Below are 20036 nucleotides of genomic sequence, written 5' to 3'. Positions count from 1 at the left end.
TCTAAAGGCATTGAGTGCCTTGAAGAAAGAGGTGCTGTTGAGCAACAAGGCAAACCAAAAAGTTTCATACTCGTTGAGCCCATTGTCATTTGTTTTCTTCCCAAATCCCTGGGCGACAGCCTTAAGGATCTGGGCAGAGCACAGATGGAGCACTGTGAAGTATTCGCAATCTTCTTTTTCCTCCAAGGAGACTCTGCTGTGGGCTCTGTTTAGATAACAAGTGATGCTCTCTTTGTTAAATGAGAGCAATACACTTCCAATCAGCGCCCAGCTGAAATCAGCCTCCACCTGTCTCATCTTGCAGCTTGTCATTTGTGAGACCTTGCATACTGTTTCCATTAACCAAAAGGTTATTGTTGGAATGGAGTGCTGAACATTAATCATCTCAGATACGGGGAGGGGGGGTTTATCCTTGACCATTCCGGGCAGAACCATAGTACAGAACTCTTTTACTTTGATTGCTAATCTTAGACACAATCTCACCAGTGGCATCAAGATGAAGAGACACTGGACTGCGCTTTCTCAGATGTTCAACTAGGATCTTCAAACCCTCTTCTGTGAACAAGTGAATGCCAAAACAGCTCGACTTGGAGGTGCTGCATGTATCCAGATGTAGTAGCTGAAGTTGTGGCACACTCCTTCAAAACCTTTTGTGCTCTTTCTGATTTCAGCCCCAATCACTTTGAGAATATCTTTTGAAGGGCTTCTTGTAATGTTGCCTGCCAAAATCTCTTCTGTGCGTGTGTTTTTTAACTGTCTGTAGTGCTAGCTGCGGACACCTTTTTGTGCTGCCTTTGCTACTGCACTTCTGATATATCTTTACAGGCCTACATCTTCTCTCACTCCGTTAGTGTGTCACCTCACCAAATCTGAATACCATGATGTTGACATATTTGCTATATTTTCTAGGCCTTTTTTGTCGTTTAAACATGTATTTCGCTTTACACGTCTGAAAGGTGCAGGGGGCCGAGGTACAGAAGTAAGGTGAGGCTTTTATCCGGATGTGACTAGCTTTGATTTGCTGGTATTTGAATGCCAAGGTGCAGCATGGATTGACCTTATTAAATTCAGAATAAAGCACATCTGTCCATGGCTGGTGTACATTTGAGGAAGCCTGGTAAAGGCTTTATTTTCTTCCACCTGTCCATCTTAATAGAAATGTAAAATGACTTTGCCCCCTGGTCTGGTCATTCTTTTAGCATCACTCACTTATTCTGTCCCTGTCTCTGGAGTACTCTTCATCACTTTGTGCTTGTATGTCATCTTTCCTGTCCTCCAGAGCCTCTGCCTCACCTTCTGTCTCTGGAGTAATGATCTAGTTGCTGTTGACTGAATTTCTGGTCATCATCAATATTTCCCTTTCCATTGTCATCTTTATTTGCCAGTTTCATGACACGCTCTGTTTCTAATGTGTTGTTAACTCCATCATTTTCTTTTTGTGGTATGTTTTCTGTAAAGACATTAAAACTTAGTGATGAATTATGTCGATAGCTTTTTGTGTTTCTGAGTGACGTAAAGGCATCAGAATATAAGTTGATCACTGCACAGGAAAACAACTAGTTACAACCTGTAGTTGTGGTGTGAATGTTATACATTTGTGTTACACAAAAGATAGTAGGCCATGCATCAAATAACTATTTTCATCAGAGAATGGAACCCTCAAATGTACTATTGCATTTTGTAAGTTGTCTGCAGGTGCCTTGTTGTGAATGCCCTCAAATATCAAGTTATTATCAGGTTATGTAAACTGCATTCTAATACTCACAGTAGAAGGATTTGTCTTAATGTACAGTATATGAAAGTGATGCTATGAAAAGGATTCTTTCACATTATCAAGCTCAATGTGACTGACAAATCACTGCCTATTACTGTGATTAAAAAGAGCATGAGGCCTACCTTTGCGACTTCCTTTAAGTACCTCTGTTCGAACACCAAATGAATTACAATGTCGTCTTTTCAATAAGGGCTGTGAAAGGCAGACTGGACTCGAGGCAAAGAGCTGGGTGACAAATGAAAATATGAAACAAACTTTAAAGAATGCTTTAGACTAACAACAACCAGCTTAGTGACAACATGACAACTAATATCACAGTACCATGCAGCTGTATGCGTCAACGACAAAGGACAGTTACACGTATTTCCAAACAAATGTGGACAAAAACATGACAATAACTATTACAAACAACAGCAAGTATTGCATGCAGTGCCTAAGGTTGACCAGTGTACAAGCAAACATAACTGTATTCACTATTTTAGAGGCCACCCTCAGGCAAATGAGTCCGGTACATCTGGATCAGAACCAGGTTATTCTCCAGTGCTGTGACCCTCATAAACAAAAAGCCCTGAAAATAGTGATGACTCTACTGTCACTACAACAGCATCCTCCTCTACTGTCCATATCCCACAGCTGACTTAACATTTACCATTGCACTGAGCAGTAGGATTTCTTCATTAACATACAGTGCCTTGCAAAAGTATTCGGCCCCCTTGAACTTTGCGACCTTTTGCCACATTTCAGGCTTCAAACATAAAGATATAAAACTGTATTTTTTTGTGAAGAATCAACAACAAGTGGGAGACAAACATGAAGTGGAACGACATTTATTGGATATTTCAAACTTTTTTAACAAAACAAAAACTGAAAAATTGGGCGTGCAAAATTATTCAGCCCCTTTACTTTCAGTGCAGCAAACTCTCTCCAGAAGTTCAGTGAGGATCTCTGAATGATCCAATGTTGACCTAAATGACTAATAATGATAAATACAATCCACCTGTGTGTAATCAAGTCTCCGTATAAATGCACCTGCACTGTGATAGTCTCAGAGGTCCGTTAAAAGCGCAGAGAGCATCATGAAGAACAAGGAACACACCAGGCAGGTCCGAGATACTGTTGTGAAGAAGTTTAAAGCCGGATTTGGATACAAAAAGATTTCCCAAGCTTTAAACATCCCAAGGAGCACTGTGCAAGCGATAATATTGAAATGGAAGGAGTATCAGACCACTGCAAATCTACCAAGACCTGGCCGTCCCTCTAAACTTTCAGCTCATACAAGGAGAAGACTGATCAGAGATGCAGCCGAGAGGCCCATGATCACTCTGGATGAACTGCAGAGATCTACAGCTGAGGTGCGAGACTCTGTCCATAGGACAACAATCAGTCGTATATTGCACAAATCTGGCCTTTATGGAAGAGTGGCAAGAAGAAAGCCATTTCTTAAAGATATCCATAAAAAGTGTTGTTTAAAGTTTGCCAAAAGCCACCTGGGAGACACACCAAACATGTGGAAGAAGGTGCTCTGGTCAGATGAAACCAAAATTGAACTTTTTGGCAACAATGCAAAACGTTATGTTTGGCGTAAAAGCAACACAGCTGAACACACCATCCCCACTGTCAAACATGGTGGTGGAAGCATCATGGTTCTGGCCTGCTTTTCTTCAGCAGGGACAGGGAAGATGGTTAAAATTGATGGGAAGATGGATGGAGCCAAATACAGGACCATTCTGGAAGAAAACCTGATGGAGTCTGCAAAAGGCCTGAGACTGGGACGGAGATTTGTCTTCCAACAAGACAATGATCGAAAACATAAAGCAAAATCTACAATGGAATGGTTCAAAAATAAACACATCCAGGTGTTAGAATGGCCAAGTCAAAGTCCAGACCTGAATCCAATCGAGAATCTGTGGAAAGAACTGAAAACTGCTGTTCACAAATGCTCTCCATCCAACCTCACTGAGCTCGAGCTGTTTTGCAAGGAGGAATGGGAAAAAATGTCAGTCTCTCGATGTGCAAAACTGAGAGACATACCCCAAGTGACTTACAGCTGTAATCGCAGCAAAAGGTGGCGCTACAAAGTATTAACTTAAGGGGGCTGAATAATTTTGCACGCCCAATTTTTCAGTTTTTGATTTGTTACAAAAGTTTGAAATATCCAATAAATGTCGTTCCACTTCATGATTGTGTCCCACTTGTTGTTGATTCTTCACAAAAAAATACAGTTTTATATCTTTATGTTTGAAGCCTGAAATGTGGCAAAAGGTCGCAAAGTTCAAGGGGGCCGAATACTTTCGCAAGGCACTGTACATCTGTGAAAGTGTTTTTACAGCTCCCAACAAGATTTTTATGTTGCAAAGTCAAGATAAACAGAACTAGTTAGTAGTATACGTTTATGTACCAGGGAAAACAAGGCTTTGACTTGAAATGACTTTCCAGAGTCACACAAAAAGCTTAGTCTTTGATATTTCAACATAGTATGGACAAAAACACTTTTAGACCTACAAGCTAAGGAAATGGGAATCTCAGTTGTCATGGATCTGGGGGCGTCTACAGCTAGAGGGCTCTCATGGTTCTTGAAGTGTAGACAAATGGTAGAAGGTTTGAGGGTGTTATGAAACGGGAGTGGTGTGGCGGGGTGCTGATAACATAATGACACCTAACTGGAGCTAGACCGAAAAGGCATCAATACCATCCACTCAGCAGGACCTGAGAAAGCAAGAAACTGGAGACAACATTTTATGCTAAAATGATAACATTGACTTTGAATTTCAACCGTTACAGTCATTGACTGTCCTATTGAAGCTTGAGGACTGTTAGAAAGGAATGTAGGGACCATGGAATATCCTGCATTGTGAGATTGTAATATCCTGGGAGGGTTTGAGGATACAAGGGGGTCAGACAGATAATAGTAATCACTGTTAACTACTCTATCAGTCAGATACGTGTGATATGAAGGCAGAGTCCGTAGACATTCTTAACCTTGAGGTCAGTAGGTCACATGACCAAGGAGCTATTGACGTTTTAGAATTCATGTAAAATCGAGTGAGATGAAAATGGACAAACTCAAGGGTGTGCAATATATAAGGGTAGTCTGCGTACATTCTGAACCTTGTTTAAAGTCATGTCACATGACCAAGGAGCTATTGAAATTTTAAAGTTTGAAAAATTCATGTAAAATCAAGTGAGATAAACTGACAAACTAAAGGGTGTGCAATGTGTAGGCCCACTGAGTGGACATTCTGAATCTGGTTTGAAGTCAGTAGGTCACATGACCAAGGCACTATTGATATTTTAAAGTTTGAAAAATGTATGTAAAAACATGTGAGATGAAAATGAACAAACCAAAGGGTGTGCAATATAGAAGGGTAGACAGTGGACATTCTGAACCTTGTTTGAGTCAAGTAGGTCACAACCAGGGAGCTATTGAATTTCTAATGTATAAATAGTTTGTACTTTGTTTATGCTCCCTAACTAATTCAACTAGGAATACAAAATGCTGCTCACATTTCCACATGTTTATTAGCTTTGGAATGCGAATGAATGTACAAATCGTGAAAATAAGACCTGTGCAAAGTTGTGGTTTGAAAGCTCAAGTGGTTTGAAAGCTATTGAGGGTTAAAAGCGTTGAATATCCAACTTGAAACTCTTTACCTCGGTTCCAGTTTTCACATGCAAAAAAGCGCTTTTTGGGAGTGTTCAAAGCATGCCATTCCCGAGAGCAGCGTTTACTTTTTCAACTCAAAGCAATGAGCCTAATCAATCCTCCATAACATCAAAATAAATCATAAACAGAGTAGGCTAATTAGTCCTTAGTTTTGGGGTTATGCTGAGGTAAAACAATTTGGCTAATCTATATATCCAAATCCTATTCTTGAAGATCAAGGGGTATTAAATTAATTGGAATGACCGGAAATCTGACAGACTGGTGTTTTTTTAATGTAAAGATATAGCGTAATAGTATTATCTGTAGTAGAAAGCAATTGGTTAGAAGAAGCCTACGTCACCAACCCATCAAGTAAAATGCAACATCCATTTATGGCCAACTCTAATTTATCCTGCAATGGATGTTGTTCAATTGGTAATATTCATTTTAGTTTTTTTCTAATGCATCTTAACAGGTTGACGTTTAATGAGATGAGTCTTGTCCTCGACGCAGAGCTGAGCGATTTCCGCTGGGTCAGCTGCAGCCAATAGTGTAAAAATTAATGAAACCCCAAAAATACGCTTTTTGTTTTTAATTTAAGCTTCGGCATTAACAGTGTGGTTAATGTTAGGTTTAAAATCATATTTTATGACTGTGGCAATTAGTGACCACTCTGCATAGCTGCCTCCAGAACAAGATTCATGACGAAAAACGTTAACCTGTGCCTCTTAAGGGGAAAGTATTCCAGAAGTAACTGAATGTACGTTACTGAGTTTGGGTAACGTTGGCCAAAAGTTACGTTACTGATTACAATTTGGACAACTAAACTCAGCAAAAAAAGAAACGTCCTCTCACTGTCAACTGTGTTTATTTTCAGCAAACTTAACATGTGTAAATAGTTGTATGAACATAAGATTCAACAACAGACAAACTGAACAAAGTTCCACAGATGTGACTAACAAAAATTGAATAATGTGTCCCTGAACAAAGGGGTGGGGGGTGGTCAAAATCAAAAGTAACAGTATCTGGCATTGTCATGCTGGAGGACCATGTCAGAATGAGCCTGCAGGAAGGGGGATGATACCACATGAGGGATGAGGATGTTCCCTGTAACGCACAGCGTTGAGATTGACACACCGCCCCAGACCATGACGGACCCTCCACCTCCAAATCGATCCCGCTCCAGAGTACAGGCTTCAGTGTAACGCTCATTCTTTCGACGATAAACGCAAATCCGACCATCACTCCTGGTGAGACAAAACCGCAACTCGTCAGTGAACAGCAATTTTTGCCAGTCCTGTCTGGTCCAGCAACGGTGGGTTTGTGCCCATAGGCGACATTGTTGCCGATGATGTCTGGTGAGGACGTGCCTTACAACAGGCCTACAAGCCCTCAAGTCCAGCCTCTCTCAGCCTATTGCGGACAGTCTGAGCACTGATGGGAAGGATTGTGCGTTCCTGGTGTAACTCGTGCAGTTGTTGTCATCCTGTACCCGTCCCACAGGTGTGATGTTCAGATGTACCGATCCTGTGCAGGTGTTGTTACATGTGGTCTGCCACTGCGAGGACGATCAGCTGTCCGTCCTGTCTCCCTGTAGCGCTGTCTTAGGCGTCTCACAGTACTGACATTGCAATTTATTGACCTAGCCACATCTGCAGTCCTCATGCCTCCTTGCAGCATGCCTAATGCACATTCACGCAGATGAGTAGGGACCCTGGGCATCTTTCTTTTGGTGTTTTTCCCCAGAGTCAGTAGAAAGGCCTCTTCAGTGTCCTAAGTTTTCATAACTGTGACCTTAATGGCCTACCGTCTGTAAGCTGTTAGTGTCTTAACAACTGTTCCACAGGTGCATGTTCATTACTTGTTTATGGTTCATTGAACAAGCATGGGAAACTGTGTTTAAACCCTTTACAATGAAGATCTATGAAGTTATTTGGATTTTTACTAATGATCTTTTATAGACAGGGTCCTGAAGAGACGTTTCTATTTAGTAATTAACGGATTATGTTAAGAAAGTAACCTACCCAACCCTGGGTGGAGGCCACATGCTGTAGCTCTTCTGGTGTGATACACAGTACTGCGGATGTAAGAAACAGTTATACTTTTACTTTCATTTACCACAATTGTCCAACTCCTGTAGAGCTATCCTTTGACTCTATATATGAACTGTCATTGTACTGGAGCACAGCACTCAGGTGAAATAAAGTACTCTACTCAATTCAATCTAGCTAGACAGAAGATATTGATTCTTGAAATACAGCCAACCATTAATCACATAGAAAAGCACATGACAAATCCTCAAGTTTGCATAGATCTTTATTTTTTATAGAATCTATCAATTAAATAAAAAGGACAAATTTAACAAGAGCAAAAAAAAAATCTTTAAATTACAAGAAAATTACACTGCACCATATATAGTACAAAAATAGGCCTTATTTTAGAGTTCTGTCCCATCTAAGGTAGTCATTCTTTTACATTATTCATTGGTCACTGTTTCTGTAAGGTATAATATGTAGCCCCAGGCCAAAGACTTGATAAGGAGAGGTGTGGAGAGGTGGACAGAGCTGGATGATCCGTATGTCCAGAGCTCTGTTTAACCCCCATGAGTGTGTTTCTTCTGTAGTTATAACACACACACACACACACACACACACAGCCTCATTCAGCCCTTTAGTGTATGGGGATGGGATACATTCTCAATCTGCTCCCTCCACATCCAACCCTGCATCTCAGCATACAGAATGTCTCTGCTCCACCACCGACACCAAGCAGGGGGTGGAGAGGGAAAGGTCTCTGCATTAAAAAGCAGGAATAACAGAAAGAGCTAAAAATAAAAAAAAAAATTAAAAGAAAAGAGGACAGTCATCTGATTTATGAATCAATGCATATAGAAAACCTCAGATTGCGTCATCTCCCTAACTCAGGCTCAGCAATCTGAAGCAGAACTGTACACAACTCTAAATTGCCCTGTCTTTGGTAATGCCAGAAACTCTGCTGCAGTCAGATGTAGTATTGAGGCTGCACTGCAAAGGGCGCAACCTCCTCCCCAGCAGCTGTCCGTTTCCTTAGACATACTGTTATAATGCAATAGAGATTTCCACATTCAGGAGTGACCAACTTAGATGAAACGAATGTAAGTGGGGGAAGTACGTTGGGGCATTCAAATGATTGCCTCAGCCGCGGCTCAACTATAATTCTGGTAGGAAGAAAAATCTCTTAGGATTTATCGGTTACTACTTAATTTTAAGGGAAAAAATTATCATCAATGACAGCATTACTGCACCTTACATCAGCCAGGGCTAAATGGCACACTATTCCATCTCTGTAATAATTACATATTTTGCTCAAAGTTGGCCGTCATTACTTTGCATTCAGAGGATAGCAACTCCCCAATCTGTGTATTGAAGATGAAGTCTTCCTCAGCAATGTTTATAATTACATAAGATTTAAAGCACAGGGATCACCCCCCCCACCCCCCACCCCCACCACCACCTTAAAAAACAATCCTGAAAACAATATATTCAGAGGGCATAAATCAGGATATATTCATTTACATTTAAGTTGTGCCAAGACAGAGTAGGGGAGGAGAGAGAGAGAAATAACAGAGCGAGAATGCAGCCCTACAGCCCTGGCACTGTAGATAGACATTTCAGTCTTATTATTACTGTAGAAGTGTAAATCAGTGAAAGGAAAACTCCTACGGGTCAAATGAAATATCCTTTTCTGAAAAGCTTTCACCTTTGACCTATATAATCCTTCATCATCGCTATGTAACACATATACTCTGCTGTGTGATCCGAGTGAGGACGGGATGAGCAGCTGCATCAATCTTTTATGCATGTTGTCACTATGACAACCCCTCTCAGCGAAGCCCCCTATTATCTGCTGGAAATGAAAAATAACTTCAACATAAAGGAAAAAAAGATGGATCCAATATTTGTCCAATGGATGAATTAATGAGGTACAGAAGATTGTAGAAGGAAGATATGCAGCCAAATATTCACTCAAGTTTTTCAATAAAGACACAGTTTGAATAGAAAAAAAACTCCCTTGGAACACATCTGAGCTGTAGTGTCATTCAGGATATAATTCATTGGCAAGTATATGAAACAGATTATCTGTAGTTTGCATCGACACCCCTGATGACGACTGGAGGGCGAGTGGAGAGAAGCTGTGATAAGTCTCATAGACAGATAAAAGATGTTAAAAGAAGTTTGCTTATTATAGCCAACCTCAGTTCTTTGAAATAGGCAGTTCTTTAAAGAACAGCAGACAGGGAAACTACATAGGCCAACCAGTATCATAACTCAGCTGACAAACACAACCACATCCTTAGTATTCCTAATGTGGTCATTCCTTCCTTTTGCTCAACTGGACACCTGCTCACACACTTGGCCGGCACACACTCAGACACACTCAGACACATAAGACTAACATAGTGCAAAGTGTGTGTGATGAACAGCATTAAAAGAGCAGCAGAGTAGAGAGAGTAGAGTGCCCCGTCCGGTAATCATGGCCAGACTGTGTTATTCTCTCTCCTCTGCAGTGCGTAAAACCCTTCTCTCTATCACACACTCCTCTCACTACCTGTATAGCTGCTCAGAGAAACCCTTGTGTTAAAAGTCACTTCTACTGTACTGAGCCCCATCCACAATACATCTCACTAACACGCTCACCCTCAGAAGCTGAGCAATTAAAATACTTAAGTGGAAAGCCAATTTAATTAGTCCTAGGTACTTTTTTCCTTGGGAATGGGGTTTTAATCATAGAGGCAATATTATTTTGGTCAAAAATCTGAGGCCCAGTAAAGTGTGGCGGCCTAGCTAGGTGAACTGCTGACCTATCTTTGGAGATCTGGCAGCGAGCGAGCACTCGGCCCGACCCCCCATGCTGGGGGTAGAGTGAGCGTTGCTAGTCTCATGGACTCGTTGCCTTGTATCCAGCCAGAGCTGAGAGAGACACAGTCATACTGCAGCATGGACACTCCGCAGCTCTGGGAGGGCCTGGGGCTGATTCACCAAAACCGTGGGACTTTGACGAGTCCACTGTGGCTTCTCAGAACCTGACCGGATCTTACTGTCCACTCAAAACACACACACACACACACACACACAGTGTACCCCCAATTTACAATCTCATCTGGCTACTGCACTGGAACTGAAGAAGGAAAAAAAAGGAGGGAGAGAGCAAACAATAATGGTTTGTTTATTGTGACAGGGAAACCCTGGAGCCGTCCGGGAAATGGGCTGTGTTCAGAAAACACTCTGTCTGATGGTGATTGAGGGCGAAAGGGCACGGAGAGACAGTTTAATAGAAAAGCACCCGAGTGTGAAGCGAGCGCCGAGCGCGCCCAGGCCATCCCTGTTCCGCGTGACTCCAGTCTCGCATCACGTCACCCACTACAGAGTGGAACACTAAACCTGGGGAATAAAACCCGACGAGAGGAAGAACGAGGGAGTGAAACAGGGAAAGAGAAACCAGAGGAGACCATGAGGAGGACAGGGAACCCGGAATTAGACGACTCAGAGTGATTGGGGGGGAGAGGCTGTAGAAAGAAGGAATTTGAAGACAGGAGGGGGTTAAAGAGCACTTTGTGTTTTGATAAAGGCAGTCTTCTCATTGTGGACGTCAAACTCGTCATTGTCGGAGTCAGTGTTCACCCCCTCGTCCCCCCACACTGTAGGGATACCGCGGTACGACACCATTCTGCTGCTGCCCCCCAGGCCGAAGCCCCCCCTCAGGCCTGAGCCGGCCTCCTCCAGTGAGGGCAGTTTGGCCAGGACTCCAGATCTCAGCTGCAGCAGAACGAACACCCCAGCGAAGGTGGCCATGATGATCATGCAGCTGAGCACGGCGATGGTGACGGGCAGGCGGGAGCTGAGCTCTGGGCGGGGACCGCTGTTGCCCTGGCCCACCATGAAGTTGCCGGGGGACTCCCTCTGGATCTGGTTGAGGTGCAGGCAGGTGCTGGACACAGGGTCCAGGTGGCTGTGAGGGGGGCAGGAGAGGCAGGCGCTGGGGCTGAGGCCGCTGCAGGTCAGGCAGGGGGGTTGGCAGGGCAGGCAGGAGGGGACCGAGGCTGGATCCACAGAGTTCCCCATGGTGTAACTGAGGAGCTGGGAGCCTGCGGTGTAGCCGGCTGGACAGCCCCTCACACAGCCCTGCTGGAAGAGGTAGTAGCCAGCATTGCACTCTACATACAAGGAGACAAGAGGAGAAACAGACATATTTTAGTACTGCTGGTTTTCAAATTCTTCATTTAACACGGTTAGTGCACAACCACTAACATAAATGGATATAGTTCACACAAAGCTTCAAATATGTGAACTGTATTTGAATAGTCTGCCACGACAATCATGCAGCACATTACGCGTCGCCTCATTCTGGGGCATTAAAATCATGAGCCTGTGAATGTGCCCTCAACTTAAGCTGCATAATGTTGATGTAGCTTCTGCTAGAATGAACAGTTTCCTGCCGCAAACTGTTTGGAGTGTGAATGTGTTGATGAGCTGTGCAGATTGTGTGCCGAGACAAATGCAACGTGTGTAAATCCCTCATCAATCTGAGGAGAAATGCACTGTAGCATATCTATGCCCTGAGCCGTGCTTTGCCAACCCAGTTGGAAATAATATTGCAGATATATGGACTTTCTAATAAGCTCTGAAGCATTTATCTGTACTAGGTCTGCACATCCATGTGAACAGTTTGGCAGTGGCATTAGTGTGTTATCACTGCAGCACCCTGTGACTCCTTATCTCCCCCAATGATTTGGAAAGCTAATCTCACACACACAGCTACTGAGGCTCCACACCTCCACTCCGCATCCACCCAAGGCGCATTCCCTCCAGCCTACACGGTCAGACAGGCCATTACCCCAATCTAATTACTAGGTTCATAATCAGTTGTCATTCTCTCCCTGTTGAAAGAGTTGAAGTGGGTGGGAGAGAAAGGAAGGATCAAATGAAAGGGGACAGCAGGAAAAGAGGAGGACAGAGGAAGAGGGTGGGAGTAGTGACAGTGTTGAGGGAGGAGGGGTTGATGACAGGCAAGAGGAAGGAAGAGAGAGGAAGAGGGTGGGAGTAGTGACAGGGTGTTGAGGGAGAAGGGGTTGATGACAGAGGAAGGAGAGGAAGGAAGAGAGAGGAAGAGGGTGGGAGTAGACAGAGTGTTGAGGGAGAAGGGGTTGATGACAGAGGCAAGAGGAAAGGGGGAAGAGGGAGCAGTATGGATGAAATTCCAACACAAATGATACAGTATGTCTACAGGGCTGGTCTGGCTGCACTAATAAGAGTTGTCATCTACTAACTGGCTGAATGTGATCACAGCCAGGCCCGGTCCTGGCCGTTCTGCTTTCCCACCCTCCTCCTATACCCCCACAAAACTAGAATAGTCCCATTAATGAAGTATTTTCCAGACGTTGAAGTGAGGTTCATTTTAGGTTCTGAATGAAAGGTGAAAATACATATTTTCCAGATGTTTAAAATACTTATTTTCCAGATGTTGAAATCAGGTAAAATTTCAGTTCTTAATGAAAGTTAAAAAATATGTCATTTATAGCCAGCCGTCTATGTTGGGACCAAATGAAGGTCGGTCCGGACCAAACCAAATTTTTACATTTGTTAGGTCCCCCCCCCCCCCGGTTTTTCTCCCCAATTTCGTGGTATCCAATTGGTAGTTAGTCTTGTCTCATCGCTGCAACTCCCATACGGACTCGGGAGAGGCGAATTTCGAGAGCCGTGTGTCCTGCGAAACACAACCCAACCAAGCCACACTGCTTCTTGACACAATGCCCATTTAACCCGGAAGCCAGACGCACCAATGTGTCAGAGGAAACACCGCGCACCATGTCAACGTGCACTGCGCCACAGGAGTCGCTAGTGTGTGTTGGGACAAGGACATCCATGCCGGCCAAACCCTCCCTAACCCGGACGACGCTGGGGCAATTATGGGTCTCCCAGTCACGACCGGCTGCGACAGAGCCTGGATTCAAACCCCAAATCTTTAGTGGCACAACTAGCACTGCAATGCTGTGCCATAGACCACTGCACCACTCGGGAGGCCCAGACCAAACCAAATATAGACGTCTATAATTGGTTCAGATTTGGTCCGGACCAAAAATCTACATCCGTGGGCGTGGAAATCAAGAGACTGGTCCGGACAGGACCAAAAAAAGACACCCAATTGATGTCAGTGTCAGTCGGTGGGGTTTAGCCTACAGTGTCGGCCTGAAATGGAATTTTATGAATGCCCATCCATTTGGTAGGCCTACTGTTCCTAAAACAGGCAGTTGCTTTATTAGTCCTGATTCCCATGACTAAGTTACCCAACTTTATCAGGAGTTATCCTGGGCCTATTTGCAATGAGAGTCAATTTGTTAACACAACGGCTAATGCAGAAGTATTTTATTTTTCACTATGATCAGCTCGTCAAATATGTACAGATACAAACTTGAAACCAATGTAACCAACTGGTTGTCCATTCCATAATGCCATTTTTATTGTTTTACCTGTCCTGTTTTTAGGATTGTTTTGGGGCAGAATTGTGTGTTGGAGGTGCGTCTTAGTTTAGCGCGGAAAATGCAGTCCTCGCTAATCTGCCCCCATGTTTACTTTATCGCAGTAGATGTCTCTGAGGACGAGCTGATCAACAAACTCAACCATCCAGAGTTCTTGCTTCACAACCTACATCTATGCCATTACGCCACTCACTATCTGATAGTATACCAACAAGTGTTCAATTGCGATACCCAGGGGATCCTGCAGGGGTCAGACTGTTCCTGTCTCTCCCAGTCTTATTCTAGGGCAGTGGTCTCCAAACTCAAGCATGAAAGCTACTTTTAAAAATGTAAACATGTCACAACCTACTCTTTTTTTACAGCTTTTAAAAAGGCACATTCTTTTATTATCCTCTACCATGCAACTCTTCCCCGGATCCTTAGTGAACAAGATTTGTGCTTTCTGTCAATATACCCAGGTAATATAATGGTTAATAAACAGTATTTGTCATGACAGGCCCCATAAAATTGTGTTTTGTATTTTCTAAATTCACTTCTCGCAGTTTAATTGTATTTTTTACTCTCAATATAACAATTATTCATAAAGAAACAATGAAAATGGTGTCCATGTCAATGCTTAAACCACATCAGAAGACAAGTGTTGATGTCTATAGAACATGGCAGAGTTTGCAAAGCAATGGCCACCCAATTGATACAAATAATCATGATATAGCCTAGTTCTGTGAGGTTAAATGTTTGTTCACATTTAATTGAGTTGGATTTTTAAGTCAACAGTGGCTAACCAGGGGTGGGATAATGTCAATGTGCCTTTGATTAGATAGTAGCCGGGAGGGAGCCTCACAGTTTGTGATGGAACACATGAAAAAATGCATGTACTTTCAGAATTCATTGGCAAGCTTATCATAGGTGGGCTGCGAGCTGCTGGTAGCTCACGATCTACCTGTTGGAGACTCCTGCACTAGGGTTTAACCTATACAAGCCATACACTTTTGATATGCGAGCCAGTGTTTAATCTCTCCGGTCTTACCTGTACAGTGTGCAGTGTAAATGTACCTGTTCATTAAATTTAGGCTTAGGGTAGGGGTAGGTAACTGAAGCATGTAGAGCCACAGTGGGGCAGACTTTTGATCCATTAGAAATTAGGTGCATTTGTGCTGTGCAGGAACAAAAGCCTGGGCACACCACAGCTCTTCGAGACCCTAGTTGCCTAACCCTAGGTACAGAATGTACATTCTCTTACAGTAACCAACAGTAACATTCTTACCAATGCAGATCTGCTGTAGGTCAAAAGTCTTACAGCTGCCCTTACTGGGCTGAGAGAGGTCCTTGGCTGTGGAGCTGGGAGAGTCTGAGCCTGTACCATACAGCACCAAGGTGAACTGGGTCAGAGTGCCTAGACCGAGGGAGGGAGAGAGAGTGTTACACATAAGCAACAACAGCACAGATCTCCAAGCCACCGTCTACACCAGCAAGGCTTTGGCTCAGGCTCAGGGTAGGTTCTGTAATTGCAGCTTCTGTCCTGCTCCTTTTATATTCTTGGATTTCCTGGATGGAATGACAGAAAAATATTCCTAGAAGTAAAGCATTAAATGTATAAGTATTCATTCTGGTGTTTCTCTATAGACCCGTTAGTTCAGAACAACACTTCCCGGGAGAGCCATTTATACGACAAGCCCTTTGAGAGGGTCTACAGCCAGAGGGAGGGAGGGAGGGGAGGAGTGAGAGAAAGAAAACAAAATGAAAGAGCAAGAGAGGACTACAAATAAACCCCAAAAAGATTGTCTGAGAGGGCCTGGATGGGCCTTAGGTCATAGTTATTCTGGATCAGCCTGGGTTAGCCTGGGCCAGACAGCAGGGCCCTCCACTCCCCTGCTTGATTTACTCTCCCTGGTTTAATGAAGCCGATTTAGAGGTGGGTGTGTGGAGCTAGACAGGCAGTCTCTGACATTTTGTATAAAGGAGATCAAAAGGAAAGCTCTCCAGGCACAGACACTGCTGCCCCGTGCATAAAACACTCCCTGTTAGCGGTCTGGAAGCATCTCACACACACACAATCATCAACACATGAATGACGTAGATGCACACATGCACTGACGCACACTATGAAATTCATTAACACATAATTCAAGCACTTACTGCACATGCACGCACTCTCACACGCAGTACATCAATGAATCAAACACATGACGCACAGATAAATGCAAATACAAGCATACATCCCGTCACACACACATTCTTTCAGTGACACTGCTAGTCAGACACGGCTGCACTAACAGAAACCCTGTCACTCTCTTTCTCTCTCTGAGCTCCCAGACAATGTTCCAGACATAACAATAGCAAATAAGGTAGTAAATGAGGTGTCTTACCGTAGTCGCTGGCCCCTGCCACGTTTACCATCTCCAGGGTCCACTCCCCCCGGGGGTCCTCGTCCCATGAGTGTGTGGTCATGAAAGCCCAGTCATTAAAGCCCTCTGATGAGTAGTCATGAGGCCTGCAGAGGAGAGACAGGAAGTATGTAATACACTGTGTGTGTGTGTGTGTGCGCGCGTGTGTGCGTGCGTGCGTGCGTGTACCTGGGAGCGAGCAGTGTGGAGCGGGTGCCCTGTGGGCTGGTCAGGTAGATGCCCAGGTTGCCCCTGCGGTTGTAGGAGAGGGTGAGCTGAGCCTGGGCATGTTCTAGGGAGCTCACATGGTTGGCTGTCCCAACACAGCCGTCCACTGTCTTGGTGATCAGCAGGTGGCTCCCAATGTTCCTGACACACAGATAAACAGCACATCAGCATATATGACCAAATACATACATTTCCACAAAGACAGCATAGTGATTGAAGAGGCTTGTGTTCTCATGTTGCTGGCTTTTGGTGTCTGTGAGGAAGATGTCACAGCTGGGAGTGAGCATGTGACAGCATCTGTGTGCGTGACTATAATTGTTCTCTGAGTGTGTGAGTGATGCTGCATGAGTGTGTGACTGTCTCTCTGGACTAGTGTGTGAGAGAAGTATGTGTGTGAGTGAGAGCCTGCTGAGGGCACAGGGTTTGCGGCCTTGAAACAGGATTAGCAGCTCAGGTCCTGCAGCAGCCCTGTCCTCTACAGGAGAAAAGTACCAGGCTCCCCCGACTCCCTCCAATCCGCTTAGCAGCTTACACACATCCACTACAACTGAACCCAGAGGAGGAGAGAGAGGAGGGCATGAGGCTTTACAAAAGCCATGGCGTCCAGCTAATAGAAAATACGGGCCGTAATCGGTGAACTGGGTGTAAAAACACACCGCCTCCTCCTAATTAAATCCCTTAAAATGTTAGGATCTAATCCGCAACAGTCAGAGAGAGTGAAGGAGAAGCAACACCTCTTGCACTCTACAATGCACACTGCACAAACACCATGCCACTAACACCTTTAACACAGGCTCCAGTGGTAGGCTGTGATCTGGGGACCAGTACAGAGACAATACAACAGGGCTGGGAACCTGTCAGCTACAGTATGTAGCAGAGGCAGGGTTAAAGTGGGAGAGAGAAAGAGAGATAGAGAAAGTGTAAAGGGAATAGATAGAGAGAGAGGAAGAGAGAAGGAGCACAAGACAGAGGGAAAGAGAATGAGAGAGGAACAGAGAGCAAGAGCAAAGGAGTGAGAGAGTGAAAGAGTAAAATATCGACAGAGGTTTAGAGACAGCCAGGACAGCGTGGAGAACATGTAAGCAGAAAGAGACTCATCTGTAAGTGATTATTTCCCTTATTAAACATGCTCCCCCAGGTTCAAAATATCATCACCCTAGCACACACACAAGAACCCAGCAGAGCCTATCAATGGGCTCCCGGTGCCATGCTCAGAATCTAAACATGACGTGCAGTCACACTGAGGTATGACAGTTTGGTCCCACATGTGCACCTCTCACACCTACGGGCCATCACAAACCAGCCCACACACAGCAGCGCTCATCACCTCCACAGCCGACCCCAGCCCAAGACGTGAGACACTCTCACACACACAATTTGAAGCATCCTATTCTAATAAGGATCACATAGGTTTATTATATGTTAATCACCTGGTAGGTTAACTGTACTATACCCAAAACCAATGTAATCCCTATGAAGCTAGTACTGATGCTCCTGCCAGCCAAACAGTGGTATTACAGGTCGAGTTGGTAGAGCTGTTGTGTGTGTGTGTGTGTGTGTGTGTGTAGCTCACCTGGGCTCTGCCACCATGGACAGCACACATTTTTTCTGGGGCCCAACATTGGTCCAGTTCTCAGCCAGAGCCACGATCGCACTGGCATCAAGCAGACCATACCCATATGAGTGGCTCACTGAGATTGAGCGACAGAGAGAGAGAAGGAAAAAGAGAGATCGATAGACTGCTGAAAGGCTACTTCATCACGATTCCAGTTCCAACTCAATAAGGACCTCTTCACTATTAGATTATTGCATGTACCCTGCTGTGTGCCCAGTAAAACCTCTCCCTGAACTTTGGATCCATGGCTTTCTGTAATTTCTTAATGTAGGCAACTTTAAATCAATTGATGTAAATACAATATAGATCAGTCTCCATTGTGTAACTGGCAGGGCACGGGAGTGATGGTCAACCGAGCTCAGCTAATGGAACGCCTCGCTGTACCTTTTCGGCCGACCCCATTGGTATTCCAGTCGTTGGTGAGGAGGTGGGCGGGATGAGAGGTCCTCACGACCAAGTGCTGCATGTCCCTCCATGTCAGGTTTTTACTGCACACACACACACACAACCATACCTTTCATCAATATAGAAGATTTCAGATCTGAAATACACTTAACATGATTATGAAGACAGTAAAACATGCAACAACATATCCTACTGTACCACAATGCATAGCAACAAATTGCAAAGGAAATGGCATTAGGTGCCCATGTGCACTAGAAGAGTTGAACATCAGGCTTAATGTTACTGCATTGAAAAGATAGAGACCAGAGATCCCTCTGTCAGTCACATCTCTGCTCTCCCACTCTCCTCTGTTCTCTGTATAAAACCCTGTTACACTGCAGTTCCACCCAGCAGAGCAACAGTAAAAGCCTACAGTAAAACAGAGTTAAATAGTGTATAGTACCCCAGCGAAACATTGAGTTTAAACCTTGTCAGTTCTCTTTTACTGAAAGGTCAGCTTTGACTGAAGGGAAAGGCAAAAAGCCCTGCAGTACAGTCGGACACTTTTAATGGACAGGGAATTACAGAAGGTTTTTACTGGTCACAAGTGCCCTGTTCCCAAATCAGACTACAGTACTGAGCTGATGACACGTTCATAACAGAATGATAGGAGATAACTGACTCATCTATTCTGATCCACAATACATTATTACAAGACAGTTGCCTTCCCCCAAGAGTTTGTCGTACTTCTGAGACATCAGTGTGTGTGTGTGTGTGTGCGCTCAGACGGCAAATATTTGTGAACAGACAATAAAAAACACAAAGGAGGGAGAGAAGCAGACAGAGAAAAATGGGAACAAGCAAGGGGAAATTGAGACAAACAGAGACAACCAAAAGAAGAGACAGAGACACAGATAGAGACAGGTGGTAAGAGTCGCTCACTTGGCTTCCAGTGCAAGAGCGATGATCCCAGCAGCCAGAGGAGCCGAGGCGGAGGTGCCCGTGTGGGTGTCAGTACACTTCTGTCTGAGGTCTGTTGTCACCTGACAGGAAGAGAGTTTGTAGTTAGATATGGTGCTGCACATACCGGGCCGAAATGTTAACACCTAATATATGGGCAAATAAAGAACTTTCTATTGAAACAATCAGTAGGAGTGTAAGTTATACACTATAAAAATTATATTCTACTCAGCCCCATCTACTTTGATAAACGTTTATGTATCAACACATGGTTAACATGATTAATCATGAATGTGGAAACACACCAATTCATTAATCATGTGTGTACAGCATGCCTCATGGCAAGAGGTTGGGATGAACATCCATTATACAGTATTGTACTGTAATCTCTCCTAGTGAGAGGCTCTCCATCCTCCACCTTGTGTGTGTGTGTGTGTGTGTGTGTGTGTGTGTGTGTGTGTGTGTGTGTGTGTGTGTGTGTGTGTGTGTGTGTGTGTGTGTGAAGGGCGAGACATGGAGATGGGATTTTAACG

General features: G+C 44.2%; 1 protein-coding gene across 3 annotated transcripts in view; it reads right to left on the bottom strand.

Moving 5' to 3' along the window:
• Positions 1 to 7715: 7715 nt before the first annotated feature.
• LOC139384681 (furin-1-like) overlaps positions 7716 to 20036 on the bottom strand; it is a 97734-nt gene continuing 85413 nt past the window's right edge. For all 3 annotated transcript variants that reach the window (XM_071129504.1, XM_071129505.1, XM_071129503.1), the window contains exons 10-16: positions 19486 to 19586; positions 18544 to 18647; positions 18118 to 18235; positions 16506 to 16685; positions 16299 to 16423; positions 15197 to 15325; positions 7716 to 11610 (exon numbers count right to left, since the gene is read on the bottom strand). In XM_071129504.1, the coding sequence (XP_070985605.1) occupies positions 10997 to 11610; positions 15197 to 15325; positions 16299 to 16423; positions 16506 to 16685; positions 18118 to 18235; positions 18544 to 18647; positions 19486 to 19586 (1371 nt within the window). In that variant the 3' untranslated portion in view covers positions 7716 to 10996. The remainder of the gene's footprint in view (positions 11611 to 15196; positions 15326 to 16298; positions 16424 to 16505; positions 16686 to 18117; positions 18236 to 18543; positions 18648 to 19485; positions 19587 to 20036) is intronic.

The sequence above is a fragment of the Oncorhynchus clarkii genome, chromosome 26 (genome assembly GCF_045791955.1).
Source record: "Oncorhynchus clarkii lewisi isolate Uvic-CL-2024 chromosome 26, UVic_Ocla_1.0, whole genome shotgun sequence".
Classification (NCBI taxonomy): Eukaryota; Metazoa; Chordata; class Actinopteri; order Salmoniformes; family Salmonidae; genus Oncorhynchus; species Oncorhynchus clarkii.
The sequence above is the reverse complement of the archived record's forward strand: the minus strand, read 5'-3'. Positions and strand labels throughout refer to the sequence as shown.